The 22,211-nt window shown below is 34.8% G+C and overlaps 2 protein-coding genes and 1 non-coding gene across 3 annotated transcripts in view; 2 read left to right on the forward strand and 1 right to left on the reverse strand.

Annotated features, from left to right (window-relative positions):
* The first annotated feature begins 3,171 nt into the window (after positions 1-3,171).
* Positions 3,172-3,287, forward strand: LOC117112303. Its single transcript, XR_004446016.1, has one exon. It is a non-coding gene; the product is annotated as a small nucleolar RNA SNORA5 (small nucleolar RNA).
* Positions 3,288-3,661: 374 nt separating this feature from the next.
* The window catches only part of LOC117112296 (protein lin-9 homolog), a 27,041-nt gene continuing 8,491 nt past the window's right edge, over positions 3,662-22,211 (reverse strand). The window contains exons 8-15 of the mRNA XM_033255363.1: positions 21,513-21,598; positions 20,092-20,227; positions 19,812-19,892; positions 19,029-19,154; positions 8,706-8,885; positions 7,918-8,012; positions 7,367-7,476; positions 3,662-6,207 (exon numbers count right to left, since the gene is read on the reverse strand). Coding sequence (XP_033111254.1) covers positions 7,371-7,476; positions 7,918-8,012; positions 8,706-8,885; positions 19,029-19,154; positions 19,812-19,892; positions 20,092-20,227; positions 21,513-21,598 — 810 coding nt within the window. The 3' untranslated portion in view covers positions 3,662-6,207; positions 7,367-7,370. The remainder of the gene's footprint in view (positions 6,208-7,366; positions 7,477-7,917; positions 8,013-8,705; positions 8,886-19,028; positions 19,155-19,811; positions 19,893-20,091; positions 20,228-21,512; positions 21,599-22,211) is intronic.
* Positions 11,923-18,625, forward strand: LOC117112298 (von Hippel-Lindau disease tumor suppressor-like). Its single transcript, XM_033255365.1, has 2 exons — positions 11,923-12,062; positions 15,087-18,625. Exon 2 carries the CDS (start codon positions 15,099-15,101, stop codon positions 15,618-15,620), a length of 522 nt encoding a protein of 173 aa, XP_033111256.1. The 5' UTR covers positions 11,923-12,062; positions 15,087-15,098; the 3' UTR covers positions 15,621-18,625.

A 22,211-nucleotide genomic window follows, 5' to 3' on the forward strand; every position in this document is an offset into this window, starting at 1 on the left:
TGCGGAAGGGAAGAATATATGCACATCATAATCTGGATTGTGATTCCACGCCTGGACAGGGTGGTGGGAGAGTAAAAAACACCATAAATGACGGTGCAGATTGTTCGATCTACATTCAAGCAAAGAAAGGGAAACGCACGAATGTTAACATAAAGAGGGAGAAGAGAGGAATAATTAATGCACATTAACTAGTGTAGTGAAATTAAATGAATTCAAAGATGGATAGGATGAGGTGAATGAACAAAATAAATAGGCCTATCATAATTTTGGTTGGAAATAATATAATATAATATAATAAATATACAGTCACATTTGAGGCGACTGAACACGTAATTACAATACCGTAAATAATGCGCTTAATACATTTTTTTTCCATTATTCAGTCCTATAAGCCAAAACATAGGCCTATTTTACTAATTTCAATTAATGTTTAGCGGCCGGATTAGCATACTGAATGAAAGAAAAACCATGAAAATCTAAAGGTATCAAAAAGTGTGTGGAAAACCTATCAATCAATCCTCAATAAAATTAAATACTAATACTAATACTAATACTAATTAAATAAGTTTAAGACAAGAAGACTGCAATAATAACAAACGCTGAGACCAGACTTATCTTCTATCTTCCGATAAGTTTACAGGCCAGGCTCCTCTGATATGAGGATCATCGTACTTGTTGAAGCGTGGACTATAAAGTAACTTTTTTCTCCCTTAGGGTCACTTCGTACAAGCTACTCTCGTCTGTCCACAACTTGTTGAATTACATCTGGAAATGAATGGTTTATTAAAGGGTGCTCTAAAGCTTAAGACCAACGTTCGTACGACTGATGCCAAAGAAAGACTCTGTCCACAATATATATATATATATATATATATAAGATGTGTATAAGAGACAGCTAAGACCAACATTCATACGACTGATGCCAAAGAAAGACTCTGTCCACAATTTTTGAGGGCAGTAAAATAGAGGCAGTAAAGTATTGGCCCTAACGGCCGCCCATACAAAAAAGATATATTAAAAAGATCAATCAATCAACCGGGTATTCATAGAACTAATCGTTGGAGCTAAAACACCTAGGCCTATTATTCAATCAGCCGAGTGTTTCTAACGTTTCTCATCGGAGCTAGTAATCATAATAATAATAATAAAAATAATAAATGTCTTTAACGGCCGCCCATACAAAATAGATCCAATAATCAATCAGCCAACAAGTGTATTTCTAGAGATTCTCATCGGAGCAAAAAATAAAAATAATTGGCCCTACCGGCCGCCCATACAAACAGAGCCAGTTAGCATTTAACGTTGATTTTTTTTATGTTTTTTGTTTTGTTTTTGATTTGTTTTTTCTTCTGTATAAATGAACATTCTCTGATATTTGAGAGCTGGTTGACAACAAAATTTGGAAGAGCTAATAAGATAGAAATTTTTAAATAATTAGAATCTTTATTTGTACAAAATTAAAATGTCTTTAAAAAAAGAATAAATTTCTAAAAATTGGAAAAAAACGTTGAATACCAAGACGAGATTCGAACCCACGACCTTTGGTTCGTTGGAACATGCACACCACCGCTTTTAGGGGTTGGAGTCGGAAAAAATTTTGATTACCACACAAAGGGATACGGGTCAAGCCGTCCCTGATTACTTGCAATCAAAATCCATACCCCTAGGACAATTCATTTTTTAACTATGCATGTGGCCGATGCGGTTCCAACGGCCCTGTTAAAGTGTAATCGGTATAAGGCATAACATAAGCAAACGCAGCACTTAGTCAAAAAAACTTTAACAATTCAAGAACTCATCTACAGCGTGATAAAAATCCTCTTTAGCATTAAGTACAGGGGATATTTAGGCCTTTATTATCTCCCTTTTGTGAATATGGGTACCGATATAGGTCCAATGTTTTCTTGAGTCATAACGGTAAAAATAATTAAAAGATGCCCTGTAAGGACATACTCCTATGGGAAGGTCCCTCATGAACATAACACACACCCCAGAATTCAGCTATTAGGATTGGTCTCCTGTGAACATTTTTCTAGTAACATAAAACAAACGCATGTTTTGATCAAAGTTTTTAGGCCTATAATATACATGCACTATTACTACCACATAATCATATTCAAAACTTAAATTTAGTAAAAGTATGATATATACACGTATTTTTATGAATAATACATTAGTAATCTATATTCCGGCCCAGAAACCTACATTACAGAAATACCATATTTTCCGACAGGTATATGGTACTATGGATTACTTCTGTAAAACAGTAATAAATTGTAAATAATTCCCTTTCATAAATAACATTTTTCTGGCCCCGAATTCTAGACTCCTAAATATAGGGATGGTAATTAAAAGTGTAATTTTGTTAAATATAAGGCTTTGTTAGTCTGATCAACCTTGACCAATTGACAGAGGTGCCAAAAACACTGCAGACCTACACTTCATGGTGAGGGCGGAGGTGGATATACTTTCAGACCACACTAACTTCAAATTCTGTGTCCGTTTGGGGTGGCGTGGCAATTCAAAAACCAAATGTTTTAAGCGCCCCCAACCCCCACAAATGACCGGACCATTTTCAAAATGCTTCCGATGGCTATGCAGCCGAGTGTTTCTAGGGCTTCTAAGCGGACCTACTAATAATAGGCTGATAATAACAATTATTGGCCCCTCCCCCTCAAAAAAAAAAAAAAGAATCTATTAAACAATGAGCACAAAAAAAGATTTATTAATCAATCTGCCGGGTCTTCCTATAGCTCCTCATCGGTGCTAAAAAAATTAATAAACCCATTGGTAATCTATGGCTTACGTTCTTTTCGAAAATTACACCTATACTCCAGATTTAATGTTATCAATGGTGTATCTAACCAGATTCCCAAAATGATTTATAATTTGGAATCGAACACATGGAAAACACAGACAAGGATTATTATATTTTTTATTATTATAATTATTATTATCTCCATTTATATTATTTACTGGTTAATGTACATTTGATTTTGATTTTTATTGGCTTATTGCTATGTTACCATTCACAATTGTTAGTTACACTGACCAGCCATCGATTTATGCCAATTTGCTACTTCCACGCTTAGGGCCTCCCTAAAAACACTATTGCTGGAGATAAGGCCATGTCCTCTATTGTTTTCAGTCCTGGTGCTTAGTCACCTATTGTACAGACATGTACATCTGTCTCTTATACACATCTAGATGTGTATAAGAGACAGATGACTGCCACAGCAGAAGATGTAGTGCACGCGCCAGTGTTTTACAGGGCACTACAGACATCTTTAATTCAGGAAATTCGGGTAAATCCTTCATATCAGAGTGCAGTGGTACTGTCCGAAGAAAGTACCCAGGAGTTGAAATGGTGGGCTCATTGCCTACATCAATGGAATGGGAAACCAATTCTGTTACCTCACCCCCAGTTGATTATCACGACGGATGCGTCCCTGCAGGTAGTACTGTACTTTGTTTTTCATTTCATTGCGTGCATATCAGTGGCGGATCCAGAAATTTTAAAAACAGGGGAGCCAGTGAATTCTAGACCACCTTAGCCCCACCATAGTTAGGGCTGAGGTAAGAAAAATTTATTATGGCACCTCCGCATTGCCAGAAATGGCACTCTCAGATCTAAATTTAACTACACTTTCCCTTTTTTTTTCCCACTTTATTTATAATTTTGAAAAGAAAAATGCCTCCTCTCCCTTTTCCTACCCTCTCCCTCCCCCCCAAACTCAATGCTACAACACAAAATCAAGGCAGTCGGACCTCTTGCTGCTTATCATTCAGCTGCTATATTAGATGGTAACCAGAGCGCACAAAATGTATGGTATCTGTAAGGTATCAAATTTTTTAAAAGCTTTATAAACATTTTTATTTTCCAACAAAATAAATTAAAATATTTTGGGCTCCATCAGAAACATAAATTTTGCCAAAGTCTGATACTAGATTTTGAAAATTTTGGATTGTGTCAGTGTTAAGCTTGCTTTCCATACAATCGTTACACGCTATCACCGAAAGCTTTCGGTGATGCTGATTGGATGGTTGAATCAGGGAGCCTTCCAGATTGCGGAACTGCTAAAAAGTACAACCATTATACTGAAAACACTGTAGCGATTGTGTATCGAGTTTATGAAAACAGGCTTTAGGCAATGTCAGATATTCTGAATAGTAATTTAATACAAAGTGCAAGACAAAATTAGTCCTCCCTGGTTTGGCATACATTATATAACAGAATTGCACCAGTCTCTGTGACAGACAATATGTTAAATGATAAACAAATAATGAATATTTATGAGTGCAGGTGAAGATTGAATATCATTTCACTGCAATGATGCCATTTTCCAGGAAATGAACACATTCTATCCATGTGACTAACATTATTTGCCATTTGTTCATCTGCACTCGCAGGATCAAAACAAAGAGGTGGTATGCGGCCAACCTAGCCTAGACCGATATTCTCTTAACTCATTTTAAAAATAAAATTCAATGGAAAAATTGGCAAAATGTCACACACAAACAAAAATTCAGCCATGCACTGTGATTTTTTTTCATTGAAAACCAACCAATCAAATGCCAAAAATGTACATTGCTCAACTTTATATAAGATTTTCTTAATTGGCATTTTAAAAACTGTATGATTTTAAGCCCGTTACATTTGCTGGTAACGGGCTAGATCAAGATACTTTTTAAATTAAACCTCCTGCGTTTCCATAACAAATAATTGCTGATTTAATTCGCAAAATAAAAAAATCTGCCGATATATTGCTTTAATATTGACAATAATTGCAGCTCCATCACGACTCGAGCGACATGATGATAACTATCAAAACAATTGGAGGCGGTATTTGAACCCGCATTTGCTGCCAGTGTAAAAAGGGGTGAACTCAAGATCAACCCAGACTTTCCCATTCAATATAAATGGAAATGCACCTGGTATCACTCAGGAATTAACATGTTTATTCTCACCATCGCAGTGTAAAAAGGGCATTATTAATGAAAATGAAACCCAGGTTGTCATACCAACATGTATAAAGTTAATATTCAAATATGCTATACTGTGTATCTCTTGTATCCAATTGGAATCCCAACGATCATTACAAATTAAAGACTTGCTTTATGGCTCAAATTAATATGCCTCATTATTAGAGCATCAATCTAACTCTCTTAGATGCCTGGCCACATTATTGCAATTGTCATAGCATTATTTACCATCCAATTCTGATGCACAGTTATTCTCTTGGCACATCAAAATTAATTGGCAAAACCTCGCGTTTACCAAAGTAATTGTTGTCTGCCACATTGCCTGGTCACAGCATGATCAACAATTAATGTCCATATTGTCTGGTCACATCTGAACACTTGAAAACCATCATATTACCAAGTAATTTTTTTGCAAAGTCCTCCTTACTTTGATATCTGTCATACTGGAAACACATCGGAATAATGACAAAACATTACATTTCCTTTTCTCTTCGATATTTGCATATTTCCTGGTCATATCAGAAATACTGACAAAACATCACACAGTCCTTCTCTCTTTGACATCTGCCACATTGCCTGCTCACATCAAACTGACAGAATATCACATTTACCAATTCCTTTGCCGGGTCCTTTTCTCTTTTTGACATCTGCCACATTGTCTAGTCACATCAGAGCAATTGACAAAACATCACATTTACCAAGTTCTTCTACCTTTGATGCCTGCTATATTGCCTGGTCACATTAACAATTGACAAAAAACCACATTTACCAAGTACTGTAGTTTCTCAACAAAGTCCTTCTCTCATTGATGTCTGCCATACTGTCTGGTCATATCAGAACAAGAGAAAATGTCACATTTACAAGAAATTTTATTGCAAAGTTCCCCTCTGTTTGAAGTCTGCAACATCAGAACAATTACATTTTATGCAAAGCCCTTCTCTCTTTAATGTCTGCCATAGTGCCTGGTCACATCAAAACGATTGAATTGAACAATTGAAAATTCACATTTTCCTTTGCAAAATCTTCTCTTTCTTTCACATCTGCCACATTGCACAGCTGATTTTTTTTTTTATGCCAGTGCTACAGCTGATCTTTCCAATCCCAATAACACCACCCAGATTTGAGAGCAGAATGTGGCCAAGTATGGACTCAATAAGATGATAACTGCATTACCATAGCAACTGACAATCTTTGGTTAAAAAATTCAATCGATCTATTCTCACTCTGAAAAACAAAATCAAAGCAAAAATATTAAAATTAGGCTCTGCGAGACGACTGAAGTTGCTGAGGGCTGTCATCTACTGATCCAGAAGGCAACTATAGTAAATTTCAACAGGTCAATTACATTGCAGAATAGCAAAAAAGGAGTGTCAAAAAACCTGTGTACTAAGGGTTAGTGGTAAAGTTGATTTAAAGTAAACTGGGCATACAGTAAAAGTGGTTCCCAACCTTTTTGCATTTGAGGACACCTCTGGACATACCACCAAAATCTTCACAGACCCTATGTCTAAATAATACTTATTGTCCATATGCCAACAATAAGAATAGGACTACAGATAGAAGATGATCCGCCACGAAAGTACAACATTAAACAGTGGTGAATCCTGGAATTTGAAATAGAAACCACCTCAGCCCCACCAAGGTTGGGGCTGATGTACAAAATTGTCTAGTCTACACCACTTAGATTGCTGGAAATGGCACTGCCAAACTCAAAATTTGAAGGTAATTTTCATTTATTCCCATCCCCAGTTTATTTTTTAAGGTAAAACTTAGGGAGACTCATAGTTGGTATTCTGCCAATACGATTATGGATAGAAATGATTCGTCAAATTACAACATCTTGGATGTTGGAATTTGACATAGACACAAGGGCAGGGATAGAGACAGTAAATTTCACAGATAGAGGATTTACGCTACCGCAGCCCCACCCTGGTTGGGGCTGAGGTATGAAATTGTTATGTTTATGGCACTTGTAGATGGCCGGAAATGACACTGTAAGACTCCCTCCTGATTTTTAAAAACTTTATTCAATATCCAGGTAAAAGCAATATACAAGAGAAAACATGGAAACAAGATTTACATTACCTCAGGATTGCCACTACCAAGTGGTTCTCCTATACTAAACATCTTTACACAAAGAATACAAAATTGAAAAGATCACACTATTGTAAGAGAAGAAAAAATAATTGAACCACGAAAAAGTTGTTCAAACAATCTAGCGGATCCCAACATTTTTCGGAACCCCCACATTTTTCGCAGAATCCTCTGCGGACACTTTTGACTTGGTGGATCCACGATTATTTTTTGCGGACCCCTAAGGGGTTTATGGACCCCAGGTTGGGAACCACTGTACTGTATGAATGGAAATAATACTTGTAAATACCTGTTCAGAATGGTAGTGCACTGGTTTCTGAGAAGGCATGTAGGTTACCCATTTGGGTCATTCCACTCTGAATATGTGCCACGTGGACCTCTACATTATTCTGGAAGCACCTGAAACAAGATTCAAGAGAAAAAATATCCATTAAAACATCAGGGTCCTAATTCTCCCGCAAGCACTTAGGAGTCTCCAAGGAACTGGGAAGGCCTCCTGCACTCTGATGAATTCATGATATTTGCACGTTTTTACAAGTTTATGTTAATATGATTATAAATTGTCTCCCGCAAGTCAGTGCCGATGGTTATCACTATGAACACCAAATCATAATTAGATGGGTTAAAGCATTTCATTTAAACGTGTTCTCCTAGATGTCGATTTTTCCAAACATTGGACCCCTGTTTCACTAACATACCAAGACCAAATGAAAAACAGAAAAATAAAATATTTAAATTAATAATGAAAAGATGTCAAAGTGTAATAAAAATTTTATTTTAAGACTGTTTTTAAAGACTATAGATCAGTAAACTATTGGTAGTAAATAAAATAATACTCACGTAAAATTTGAAGGATCTATCTTCCCCTTAATCTCTTGCAATGACTCGTTCAATGACTGAAATCCATATGAATTCAAATCCCCTGACGCTAAATTCTGCAATAAATAATAATCCCCATTAATTACCATTATCAATATATAAGAATTTGGTTTTACTACTGGTAAACATTAAGCAATAATTGTTGAAATTATTGTTGACTTTGTTCCATCTGTTCTAATTTGAATTTTATATATTCATACAAACGTTACTTTTGTTTACAGCTGATCCTTGCTATGATACCAATTTGGCGATGCAAATAAAATAAATAGTTGGCATTCCCTCCCTACCATCAGAGGCCACCAACACGATTCTTTTTTTTTTTTTTTACAAAACACTCACAAACTCCATTTAATATAGCCTAGGTCTCTTTACCACCCCACCCGTCCACACGCTAGCCAGACCACTTGCAGTTTTATGCTATACTGTAGCCACATGGCATCCATGATGACTGTTGTGTTTTAGTGAATTGTGCGCGATTACAGAGATAATTGCATTATGACTGTTATTCATAGGTAAAGTTTTTGCTTGCTATATGTGAATTACATAATTTCTTGTATTAAATTTTGGTCTCTGTTGTTTTCTTCTGTGTCTTGCTGTTTTTACTTGCGACACTCTTTTTTCATGTTCGACGTGACGTGACGAGAGAAAAAAAGAAAAAAAAACCTCCCTCCCTACCATGAAAATTGGTAACATAAAGATGCTAACCAATTAAAAAAAAATTTTACTTGCCTTATTTATATCCGACTTACCTTAACTTGGAGCATTAAAGATGTCAAACTCGCGATAAGATCATTCAAATGGGCATTCTTTACAGAACGTTCTCCTAAGGCTAAATTTGCATCATGAACTATTTGACTTGCTTCTTGGTCGCATCGCAGCTTCTGTTCAACTGGTTGATCCATAGGTTCAAGTCCCTGACCAGGAGCGATCTGTAATGTTAAAGGATCACATGATCTAGTAATGCATAATTGTAATATCAAGTGTTGGAATAATAATTGTATGATGAAGTGATGGAATAATGATCGTATGATGAAGTGATGCAATAATGATCATATGATCAAGGGATGGAATAATGATTGTATGGTCAAGTGATGCAATAATGGTCGTATGATCAAATGATGCAAAAATAGTCATATGATCAAGGGATGCAATAATCATGTATGATCAAGTGATGCAACAATCATGTATGATCAAGTGATGCAATAATGATCGTATGATCAAATGATGCAATAATGATCGTATGATCAAGTGATGCAATAATGATTGTATGATCAAGTGATGCAATAATGATCGTATGATCAAGTGATGCAATAATGATCGTATGATCAAGTGATGCAATAATGATCGTATGATCAAGTGATGCAATAATGATCGTATGATCAAGTGATGCAATAATGATCATATGATCAAGTGATGCAATAATGATCGTATGATCAAGTGTTACAATAATGATCGTATGATCAAGTGTTGCACTAATGTTATATGATCAAGTGATGCAATATTGATTGTAACGATCAAGTGATACAATAATATATTTTCTGTAAATTATACATTCTATGGACACTTCCATGTAAAAATAATTAAGTGAATACATTATTGCTTAAAGATACTGGCACCCAAAAAAAGAATTAATTTATTTTATTCAATCATATTATTAATTTAACAAGGATGATCCAGCAAGCAAAAAGTCAGGCCAGTGATTTGAACAATAGGGGTCTCAACAAAAGGTAAATACAAAGTCATTAAAATACAGTTTAAAAATTAGTTTTGGTAAAATTAGATTAATACAGTATTTACAAATAGGCAATATAAAATTTATTGATTACAGTGACATTCATTAAAAAGAAATACTATTTAGGACAAAATCAGGTCATATAAAAATAAAATAACAAAAAAAGTAAAAGACAACATTTTATTATTGTATTGTTCATATGTGGCAAAGACAAACCAAACCAGTCACTCATCGCAAATCCTGTTTCAGAGATAATGCAAAACAAGCTGGAATGTCAAATTTTTTGAAATCTATTTTATTTCACTAAACTAAACTTTACATATCTATACATCATGCTATGCTATTCAATGTTAAAATAGCAATTTTTAATGATTTGGTGATGATTTCTGCCTGAGAAATGCCCAAAATCATAAACTTTGAATGCTGATTCCTAAAATATTGTTTTTAAACAGCTGTATGTTTAAACTCTTCATTAAAGTAATGTCGGATTTAAATGATTATTTTACCATTTTATAGCTCTCATTTTACTGTTTAACCCTGTATTAATAAATAAAAATTGATTTTTGTGAGGAGTGACAGGTTTGGCTTGTCTGCCACATATTATTATTGTATATTGTGCATTGTATTATTTACTGTATGTATTTATGTCTTTTGTAATTTAAATTTTCCTTAAGCTCAAAATTGTGGTGTGGCTCAAGGATACTCGAAAGGCCAAGTTGTCCGATGGAGTCTGAAAACCTGATGGCATCACAAGAACATATTAGTTTGCCACTTCAACCAAGTTATTTTAAATGCAGTGCAGTGGTGTATATTGGAATCTTTAATGGAGTGGGGGGGGGGAGGGGAGCACACAAAGGTGGAGCTAGATAATTAAGTGAGGGGCCTCTAAGTTTGCAAAATAAGGTGATATGGGGTATTTCTAACTATTAGCAACTAGTGCAATTTTTTTTTGCTTCAGACATTTTCAATAGAGGAAAGGGATGGTGTCTGTGGCGGGGAAAAGCAGGAGGTGATTCTCCCCATGAACCCTTACACCTAGATACACCACTGTTGCAGAATAAAATTACGGTCTATAAAATTTAAAAAAAAACCCCATGAATTCTCTCCCACCAGGCGTTTATACTCAGCCACCCTACTCATAGCCCTGGTAGGTGGTCCCCCATCCCCTGTTTCAAACAACCATGGCAGACCTCTTTTCAGAAAACTTATATATAGCGCCACAACTGCTGTTCTCAATACTCTCCATATTTCCTTCAATACTGTTCATGTTTGAACATACTGTAGCTAATTTAATTTAAAAATAATACTAATGCCAAACAAATAATTGTTAGTTTCATGTCCAAAATTCAAACCTATTTTATGGTGTATTATTTATTGCTTTTTACTAGTGGTAAACAGGCTGGTAAATAATACATTTGTAATTTTATAAAAGAAGCAAAATGAGTGCAATGTATGCTGCCATATGTTTCTACCTATTTCCTTAGGCTTTGACAGTAATAATTCAGATCATCATAATTTTTATTTTTCATGTGAAAATTGTAGGTTTTTGAAAAATATCCAATAGTAATTTTTTTTCATGAGGCTCCAAACTATAATTGGGGGGGGGGGGGACGGACAGGGACGTGAAACTAGCAAATTAATTATATTTGTCCTAAACATGGAGTTCTAAATAGCCTACTTTTTTAGTATAAAAATCATGACCAACATCAACGTTTTTTGTGTTACTGAAGCGACAATGATCAGAATTGGCTGATTTATCATCAGTGATACACATCTGTCGTCGTCTTCTTGGGGTATAGTTTTTTCTTCGAGAATTGATAGATGAAAGCATTCGATTCGACAGGCGTAGCTTAGGGCTAAGCGTCCCATTCATCAGTATCGTCTTGCAGGTGGTAGTAGTAGTAGCAGCACCGTCAGCCACCATTCCTTCTTGAGGCTTCATGTTGCCATTGCCTTCTCCAAACAACAAGAACTTTCCAGTCACTGAAATTTGTTCAAGACTCACATTCCCTTCTTTTCCATGCTTCATTACTAGAAGTCATAATTCCGAAACTTAAAACAAGTTGAATTTGGTATCAAACATGCAGGACGAACACTACCAACATGTTAAGTTACGAGCTCATTCATAAAAAGAATAACAAAGCAACCTTAAAATAATTCACAGCCCATGCGCAATGGCAAGTCAGATGGTCCAGTCGTTTGTTAGAAGCCAACCTTAAAAATGTATGAAAACTACGTATAAAAGTTACCGCATAGACTAGACTTACACGAGCGATAAGTTTCTCACGTAGGCCAAGCCAAATCCATCACAAACACGGAGAAAATAAACAACATATACGAAGTAAATAAGTAGTCCTAGATCTAGATGTAACGGGTATGTGGTAAATGAACTCTATTTACAGTTACATGTATCTTTAATTTAAGAGAAGTTCAATAAAGATTGAGAATTTACAAGCTAGGCTAGGCCTCCCAGGCAACTACTACTGCTAGCCTCGTCGTACTGGGCCTAGCTGCCGAGAGAGTTGGCTCTTCGGATTCCAACTCGCAAAGGCGCCGCTTACAATCGGGCGACTGTTGAGTGTCGGAGACTTACTTTGTATGTGGAAATTGGACAGTTTTTCGTATTTATAATTCTGCTTCTTTGGATTACTTTTATTATAGGCCTTTTTAGTTTTCACGAATCGGTAGACATCTTGAAGTACAGTAATGACAAACTATGCGAATCAGTGGTGCGTAGCCAACATAATAAATAAGATTAAGATAAGCGTTTGAGCTAATTTTCTGACAATGACATCATGTTATTTAAATATCATAACTCCATAACGGGGCGTCGTATCCAAAAATAATTTCCAGTAAAATGTTCTTAAAAGACTAGTCTACACCACTATATGATTGAAAAAAAATTGAAAAATGTTTTTTGACCTCTGAAAACAAGATGGAAAAAGAAAAGCCTATCTAAGTAGTGTAATAGGTCTATGCATTACAGTGCAGTAGTAAAATCAGCCCAAAAGCTTATCTTATAATACAATACAATATACTTTATTCGCAACTAAAAACAGTTGAATTGCACATACATAAGAAATTTAAAAATTGCCTTAAAAAGTTAAAAACATCAAAACGGAGGCGGTAAACAAAATTACACAAAATAGCAAAACAGAATATTATCAAACTTATTATCAAAGTAATAACAGTAATTATAACAATATTGTATGATTATTATTATCTTATTTCTGTTAGTTACGCACCTCTGATTCACAATGTTTGTCATCACTTCAAGATCATGATGACAAACAAAATTATACAGTACTGTACTTAGCCTAGGGCCTATTACTACTAGGCCTACACTAATAATTTTTTTCTATTTAACTTGTCACAGTCACCTAACATTGCAAATCAGCTGAGCTTTTATCTTTTACTTGCTTGACTGATACTTGCTTGATGTTTTGGGGATTTTTGGGTTAGTTGGTACATATTATACCTGCATTTATAAAAAACACTGTTGAATGCTGCCCTAAATTTAAAGTAATCAATTCATGAATGTCATGTCTGGATGAACATACAAACTTTCACCTTCTTTATGATTTGCGATGTTAAGTGGTGGTGTGTGCCTTTTAATGAAACCCCTGGATAAAATAAAATGTTGGCAACCTCTACCAGCATTACCACTGGGAGAAATCAAAATTCCCAAGGTTGAGTCCAAAAAATCCCAAGATTGCTTAAAAAATCAGAAGATTTGCAAAATATTAATATATATACAAGAAGTTCATTTAAGCTTCTTCAATGAATGTTATTGTGGATTTGAGTCCAAGAACTTGCTCAATTTGATTCAGTTTAGGGGGTTTTGGTGATGGGGAATGTCGTATATTGAATTGAAATCATATGTACATAAAAATGACAGGGTAATTGCCTTTATTGTATTACTGTAGTTTATTCCAGTAGCATAACTTGTATTTTATAGTAAAAATGCATTGTAATGCTGGTAAGAGTAAAGTATTTTTGAGGAATATTATTATGACCTACAGTGCTCAAATGAAAGCGCTACATTGAATTAAAAACCCTGTTTCTCACATCATACAAATTTGTCATATCAAAATTTGATAGTGTAGACAAACCATTAAGTTTTAAAAAGTTAAGAGAGCACATAGTACTGTATACCTTTGTTCTTGAGGCTGCAGTGAAAAAGCAGAATCTCAACTGACATCTATCACTGATCTCTACTATGATAGCTGGATTGCTCATCGGCCAATCCTATTACAGAAAAAAGTGAGGCCTCCGACGCCATGTTCGAGGGCCTAAGTGACGTACCAGTTTAGAAAATTTTCTTTTGGCATTTGTTTAAATTATAGTTAAAAATAATGATTTTTGCAATACTTTTCAATAATAAATTTAAATTTAATGTAGATCTAACCACTAGACGCGACTGTTTATGCAGTTTTCAGAAGCGTGAGCGAAGTCGCATTGTTATAGTGACGTCAATCCCTAATGACGCAAATAACTTTGCTTGCGCTTTCTTAAACTGCATAAAAAGTCACATCAAGTAGATAGATGATAATAATCATTACGTTAAATTCAAATTTATTATTAAAAAGTTTTGTAAGAATCGTTATTTTTAACAATAATTTAAACAAATGCCAAAAGAAACTTCTAAAATGATATGTCACTTAGGCCCCCCCACTAAAACCAGCCATTGAGCAATCCAGCTATTATAGTAGAGATCAGTGACATCTCTAATTCCTGGTTTCTTATTTAAATATTATTATGCCACCACATTATTGGTATGGTAGCCTTCCTGATTAGGCCATATAAAATTGAATACTTGGTTAGCATCCCTCTCCCTACCATCAAAGAGGCTACCAACTCAATTTTTTTTTTCAAAACACTCACAAACTCCATTTAATATAGGTTTCTTTACCACCCATCCGCACGCTAGCCAGACCACTTGCAGTTCTATGCTCTACTGTTTTTCTATATATAGCCTCATGGCATCCATGATGCCTGTTGTGTTGGAGTGAATTGTGTGCAATTATATAGAGATAATTGCATTATCACTCTTATTCATAGGTAAAATTTCTGCTTGCTATAGATGAATTACATAATTTCTTGTATGCAATTTTGATCTTTGTTGTTTTCTTCTTCTTTGTTTTGCTGTTTTTCATTGCTGCACTCTTTTTTCATGTTTGAAGAGCCTCCCTCCCTACCATGAAAATTGATAACATAAGGATGCTAACCAATTAAAAAAAATTTTACATAGTGTTTTTCATTATGCGAGTTGAAAATCTGGGCAATTTTATAGTCTAGGTTACAAAAGTCGACTGGAATGGCACAGTGATTGCTTAGACTGGTTTTAATTTTTCTCCTACAAAAATTTAATTTACAATTCTCATTATTTAAAACACAGGTCTTGGTGAAAATGCCTCCTTCAAGTGAGAGAAGAATTAAATCTTTGAAAACTTGGGAAACAACACAAGTAAAATTTATTAATAAATCACCAAGAAGAGTTAGAGTGATCTGGTTAAACTTTGAAGGGAAACCGGAATGGAGAAGATATAATCCTAAAGATGGGCTCAAGCTAAATAAAAGTACTGCAATTCAGACGTATCTTATGCACCCCTGGATCTTCAAGGATCATCTGACTGGAGATAAGATATATTATAAAGAAAATGAAACAGAAACCAGAGAGGTGTACTATCCCAAGTTATTACCTGATGGACTATCGGTGCTGGAAGTTGAGTTAGTTCTACCGGTTTACAGCTTAAAACAAAGATGTCTCCAAGTAATGAGAAGGCTGGTGAAACAGCAACATGTATGCAAACTAGACATTCCACACACATTGAAGAATGAAATTTTGAAACCAGACTTCGGCATAAGTGATCAAGAAATAAGTTTGTACATGAATAAAATTAATAGCCCAGAAGTAATAGATAGGTCATAAGTATCTATATCATAGAACATACAGTAATTGTAAAATACTACAGCAGTTTTTTTTTTTATTTAACTGGCACCAGGGCTAAGGGTTTGCCAAACAGCAAAGTAAATCACTTTTCTAAGAGGCAAACACACACACAAGATGCTCCTTGTAGACTTAAGTCTTATTTTGAGGCTTACGGAATTGAGTTGTTTTTGGTTGTGAGAAAAATATACCATGACAGGAACTGTACACAGGATTGTGGGATTGAAAGGCTAGCATCTTAACTACCAATCCCAACTACTGTACTATTAAAAGATAATTTTCTGACTAGAACTTTTGTTTTTTCTTGTTCCTATCACAGAATTATCTTTAAATTGTTCTCCTTCTCTCTTGGCCCATTTGGCTTCTTAAGTCATTATTTTGCTGTACACAAATCCTTATAAAATATATTTTTTTTATGACAAAAAAAAGTTGATATGCCTTGCATTAGTTATTAAATTTTGTTTAGACAAGACTCTTTATATATCTTGTTTTGAGATTATCAGTTGAATTACTGAACTGAACATCATATCAATGAAAATAAATAAGGCAAAAAATAATATAAATTTTTATTTATTGTCTACCCTCTGAACATCTTTGAAAAATAAAGTTCACTAACAAGGCATATTTTCTCCTTACAGTCAGTTAGTGGTCCGTACTGAATAACCATTGCTTGCCAGTTGTTTTCCACCGATGTACAGTACTGTAGTTGTAGTGAATCATAAGTTGAAGTTGCAACTACAGTACTTACTGTACTGTAGAACTACAGTACTGTAAATTTAGCTTACTTGGAACTACACCTACCTGTAGTTTGTTTTAGAGAGAATTACACAGACTAAAGTTATACAGTAAAACTTGCTTAAGTCAACTTTGCCTAAGTCGATCTTATTTCACATGCCAAATTCTTGTGTTTTCCATTAATTTACGATCTGTAATTTTTGTTTTGTGTAAGTCGAACAATTTTTTAATGCCATTTTGGATTCAACTTTAGGCAAGTTGAATTGTGCTTCAGCCACATATAGTACAATTTAATAGGCAATGATTGTGCCATAATAGTTTTCAAATACTTCACTTTTAATAAGTTAACAACATACTGTAGTTTATAGTCTTCCATAATGTATAACTTGTTCATGTAATCCCTTTTAAAAAAATAGTTTTATAGTAACCCTTAGAAATATCACATTGACTTATGAAGATTATGTTATTGAGATAGTTTATCAGTGTTGAAACTTAAAAATGATTCATTTAGACCTTATTTGATTATCTGAGCGGTAAGGCGCCACTAACCACATTGTTAACATCGGCGCTGTTTCAAGATTTCAAGATTCTTTTTACTCAGTGTTCAGTTCGTAAAACCAAGTTTTTTTCGGATAAGAAACCTGTATCTAGTGTACACCTAGTTTGTGTGTACATTTGAAAGAATCCATTGCAACTTTGATGCAATGGTTAATTTTTCAGCACCTGTCATTGTGGAATGAGTTTGAGGCTACTACAGTAAAGTGTTTCTCTGCTGCTGCTACAGTAGTCACGAACCACGCCTTCAGCACGATGATGCTGAGAGTTACCATTCATAGTGTTAACATACCAAATTCTTATACAGTTCAATTTTGCCTTATGATCTTACTTTATAGTTTATATGCTAAATTGTTGTGCTTTCAACGATGTGCAAATCAAATTTTATCAAAGTCAAACAATTTTTCAATGCCATTTTGGATTCAACAGGCAAGTTCAAGTGTATTCACAAATAAATTGTAACTTTTCCTGCACACCCAACTTACTTTCAATTGAGCTGAGGCCTGGTTCAATACATTTTTAGTATTACTGACTACACAATAAAATAATAGATAAAAAAAAAGTATTTCTTTCATATGGAGAAACACCTCAGTTGATAATATAAGATAAATTTGAAAACAACATATTTTTTTCTTATATTATTGGAATGATTCTTGTTGCTTTGTAGGCTATTTCATTATTGTTGCTATCATATATCATGATAGTTTGTATTATGTATCATATACGTAGATTCCAGGCATCTTATTGGTTAAAATTGGTTAAAAAGTGGCCAATAACTTCAGCCATCACACCTATAGGTTGAATTATAGTTCATAAATTCCCAGAGATAAAATTATTATCACGTTAAATGATAGTATTTTTTTTGCCCTATCGCGATGTACAGTAATCTCTAGGCACCACTTATAACACTGTGTAATTTATAAAATGTGAGAATGGCTTTGGTTTGACCATACCACAGATCAGATAGCATGGTTGAGCGAGTAAGCCTATGCCTATTTGGTGGGTACTCTTTTCATTACTTTCTAGGCTGGTAGAATCTATGTATGAGGTATATAATACAAATACTGACTGCTCTAGGTTCGGGGAACGGTGAAATCGGTAATTGTAATTTGTAATTGTAAATAATCGTAATGTAATTGTAATTTGAAAAATGTAATTGTAATCATGGCAATTATATTTCACATTTCAAAATCTCAAGGTGATACTCACTGGTTGACAGAAAACTCATCTACTGTACTTTATTGCCTATACAGAAATAACTGTTGGTGTCAACATTTTATCCAACTGTAAGATATTTTCTAATGTTTGTTATGTCACTTAATCATAAACAAGAGAGTTGTGAATTTGCTATAAATAGGAGTTTTATACCTCCATGCTTATATAATAAGTTTCCCACTGAATATGAAGCTGAGAATATCCATGATTAAACATTAGAGCACCTCTGTGATGTGGAGAATGTAGAAGATAGTAGGTTAGGGTCTCGCATCACCTTGGGGCAATAAATTTCACCATTCCCCTCATGAGCAGTAAATATCTGTACAGTATACTGTTACCATTTTACTACCTTGTTAATATTGTATATATTTAGAAAAAATATTGCATGTACAGTATTATTATTTTACATATAAATGAGAACTGACTGTGAAGCAGTTTTATTCAGTGAATGTGTAATAATACCCTGAATATGAAAAAAAAAATGGTTATTTTTCTGATTTGTGTGAGTTCAGACATTGACTATCACACAGATGGTTTGCATGGATTTATTCGGTGTGTGTGATACACAACAAGGATAATCCACAAAAGTCCTTTGAAGTCTTATTTCCAGTTGGGTCCTTCTGGTGGTGAATTGTGCAGAACACCAGAAGACAATCCCCTACTCTTTTCTGACTGTGCACAGGAGTCAATTTGCACGAAAGACGGTGTGCTTTGGAATCGTGTATTTCAGCCCTCCAGCTAAAACACAAGCAGAGCAGAGATGGGAATTGAACCGGGGACCAAGAAATCTCTATGGCTCAGCGTATACACAGTGGCTACAACCATTTTAGCCGACTGACCTAGCTGCTGTCTCTAGACTATTAAAATATAAAGAAAGTATCGTACCTCTTGGCAATACTGCTGAACACCAATGAGATAAGAATTCAAGTCTTTGTTGAGTCGTTCCAATTCTAATACATTGCTTGCATACATCTTTTTAAATTCCATCGCCAGCGCGATTTCCATTGACTTCTGAAATATATTATATAAACAATACTGATAGGCTATTTAATATTTTTCAACAATAAATAACAACAAAAATACATAGCACTGTGTAAACACAAATGTTTAAAATGTAGGTGCAGACGGGATTAGGTCTGCTGTGTAGATTTCATCAATTCATACTGAATGTTTCAAATGAATGTCTTCAACAGTTTTTGCAGAACCAAAAACATTGGACTATTCAGCTAAGCCATGCCTATATTGTGGCTAAGGTCTCTCAAAACAACCGCCATTCATTAAAAAAAAAACATGCCTGAGTGGGTGGTCGTTGTAACCCTAAACTTGTGTGTGTATTTCTGGCCATGATCACCACCTACTGAATGACTCGGAATCAGAATGTGTTATTTAACAGATGGGGTAATGGTCAGGAATACGTAAACCTAAACCTTTGTTTATTTCTAGCCGTGACCACATCTATTGAATGACCAATCAGAATGTGTTATTTAATTAATTGGGGTAATGACTAGGAATATGTAAACCTAAACTTGTGTGTGTGTTCCTAGCCATTCATATATTGAATAACACATTCTGATTCGTCCATCTTGAGTTTGATTGACATTCCAGAAAGGTGCATAGTATTTACCAGTTACCTAACCTTGCAAACCTTCAAAGTTTACATCAATTTACCTGTCTTTCTGCTTCTGCATTCATGTCTCGCAACTTCTGAATCAAATCCTTCTTATGAACCAATATTTTTGAAAGTTTTGTCTGCAATAAAATAGAAATTAACAATCTCAATATAATACAGAAACCACATGCATTCATAAAACATGTTATAACTTAGAAAAACTGCATTTTCTGACATTTCGTCACCTTAGAAATTCAAATAATGGGGTAGTATTGAATTACTCAGAGATTATGTCTAGATAGTCCTAGATGAAAAATAAAATTACAAACACTAACTTACCACAAAGAGTAAAAATTTTATAGGAAAACCACCCAGTTTCTTTTCTTTTAGGCCCTGAAGCTTGCCTCGCATTGGGGACAAGCTCATAACAGGATCATGTTCAAGTCCTGGCGATTCTAAAAGCCCAGGCGTCAACCTAGAGATGAAACAAATTACATAACAGTTAAACTGGTATTAGATTTCAATTTCAATAAAAAAAAAAAATATCCTATGCGGAATTAAATCATTTAGCTTGCCAAATATTAACAGAAGTGTTGATAATAAAAAAGTTAATGTTAGCTAAGTACAGCTCTCCCTTTTTACAGGACCTCTTTTGGGACCAGCGTTTCCATGGTCTTTCTTTGATCTCTAATTATAATCATAATTACAGGTAAAAGAAATTTGTTAATTTTGGACCACAGAAATGTGGCCTTTAATTGGAGGGGTCTTCTAGAGGGAGACTTGACAGTAGTAGTAAATGATAAATAAAAAAATAGGCATATGAATAAATGATGGAAGACCCAAATTAGCATGTGAAGAAAACTTAGATAATAAATTTGCATCTAACAGAGAGTATCTCGCCAACTACATGACACTGCTTTATAAACCAAGTCTTTCTTTGAAGCTTCGGGAGTGAATTTGGTTTTTGGCATGAGGAATAGTCCTGCTGTCAAAGGAATTGAACCCAAGCGTCTTTACTACTCCAAAAAAAAACTCCACTCCAAATTGTAAACATTTGTTAACACATCTACTAAAAATAAAATACCAAAACCATCATGCTCAAAACAGAGCCAAATAAACCCAGCTTATACTGAGTTTTACATATTCAACAACAAAGGATAATTATTAGTAGTCATATATATTTTGCTATGATTGGTCTGATTTGACTGAGCGTTGTAGTGTCAACCCTGTACGTTCTTATCCCTGATCTACTTTGGAGGGCATGATTATCCCGGTCAGCTCATTAGCATAACCCGCCGCTGTGCATGATACACACCCGACCTAGTGTGCCTGGCAAGATGAAGGCACTCGGAGGCTGGAGCTACACCAAGAAGCATGTACTGCTATCAAAGGACTACAAGATACACCAAACAGTATACTTCTACGAGTGGTAATTAACTTGCTACGCGGGAGCCACACAATATAAAGGTAAATTACTGAAGCGGTTACTTTGCAACTCTTTATTCAGGAAACATGCCCAGGGATGAGAGGTGGTGAGCATTGACATGAACAAACATTATTTTTTATTTTTGTAGACTGTCTACAAATTCATGACTGCCAACAATTGTTTAATGCTACATAATTTGTTAAACTGATATTGTTGAAATCTTTGTATATAGTTCAGTTTGATGGATCACAATATTAAATGATATTGACTTTCAACCCATAGAGATAAACATTACAAAATGCATACTTTCATTTACTAACAACACAATACTAACCTAGCTGGTGAGAAGAAGCTAGCTCTTGGCCTGTTGTAGTTCTTCATGAAGGAGGACAGAGGAATCGTTTCCTGTTCTTCATTACTCTGTGGTAAAGAACAGTCAAGTATAATCAATAATCGAAATTTCTGAGTATTTACCCAAATATCAACAATTATAAAAACATTATTAATATTATAAATAATAGCAATTCATGATGTCTGTTTAAACTTAAGCTACGAATCCATTTGTCCGGTTGCGGTCCCGGCATCACAAAAATTAGGTTCCATTGCAAATCCAGCTCCAGTTGTGCTTGCGTTTACAGTGCGTTTTAAGTGGTTTCATCAATATGGCAGGGATGTCACCACGCTGGTCGGCGGTGGACGGGCCCGTCCAGCACTCAACATTTCCGACCAGGATTTACAGGCTCCCGACCACCACTATTATTTCAACAGTTTACAAATTGTAACAAAATAATTAGTTTACCTAAACAATAGACAAGCTAAATTGATAGATAAAGACAATAAGAATACAATAAATGTTTCTGTGGTTACGTTAATTGTAACAAAATACTGCACTGCCCTGCTATTCATCGCTAACTAACTTAACAGCCTAGGCCCAGTTGAGTCATAGCGAACATCGTGGGCTAGCATGACACGGTTGCTCTGTACACATTCAAAGGTTAAAGTTGAAATCGTGACCATTCAAGTGTTTTATTAT

The sequence above is a fragment of the Anneissia japonica genome, unplaced genomic scaffold (genome assembly GCF_011630105.1).
Source record: "Anneissia japonica isolate Jap-2015-1 unplaced genomic scaffold, ASM1163010v1 scaffold1709_len327053_cov138, whole genome shotgun sequence".
Lineage (NCBI taxonomy): Eukaryota > Metazoa > Echinodermata > Crinoidea > Comatulida > Comatulidae > Anneissia > Anneissia japonica.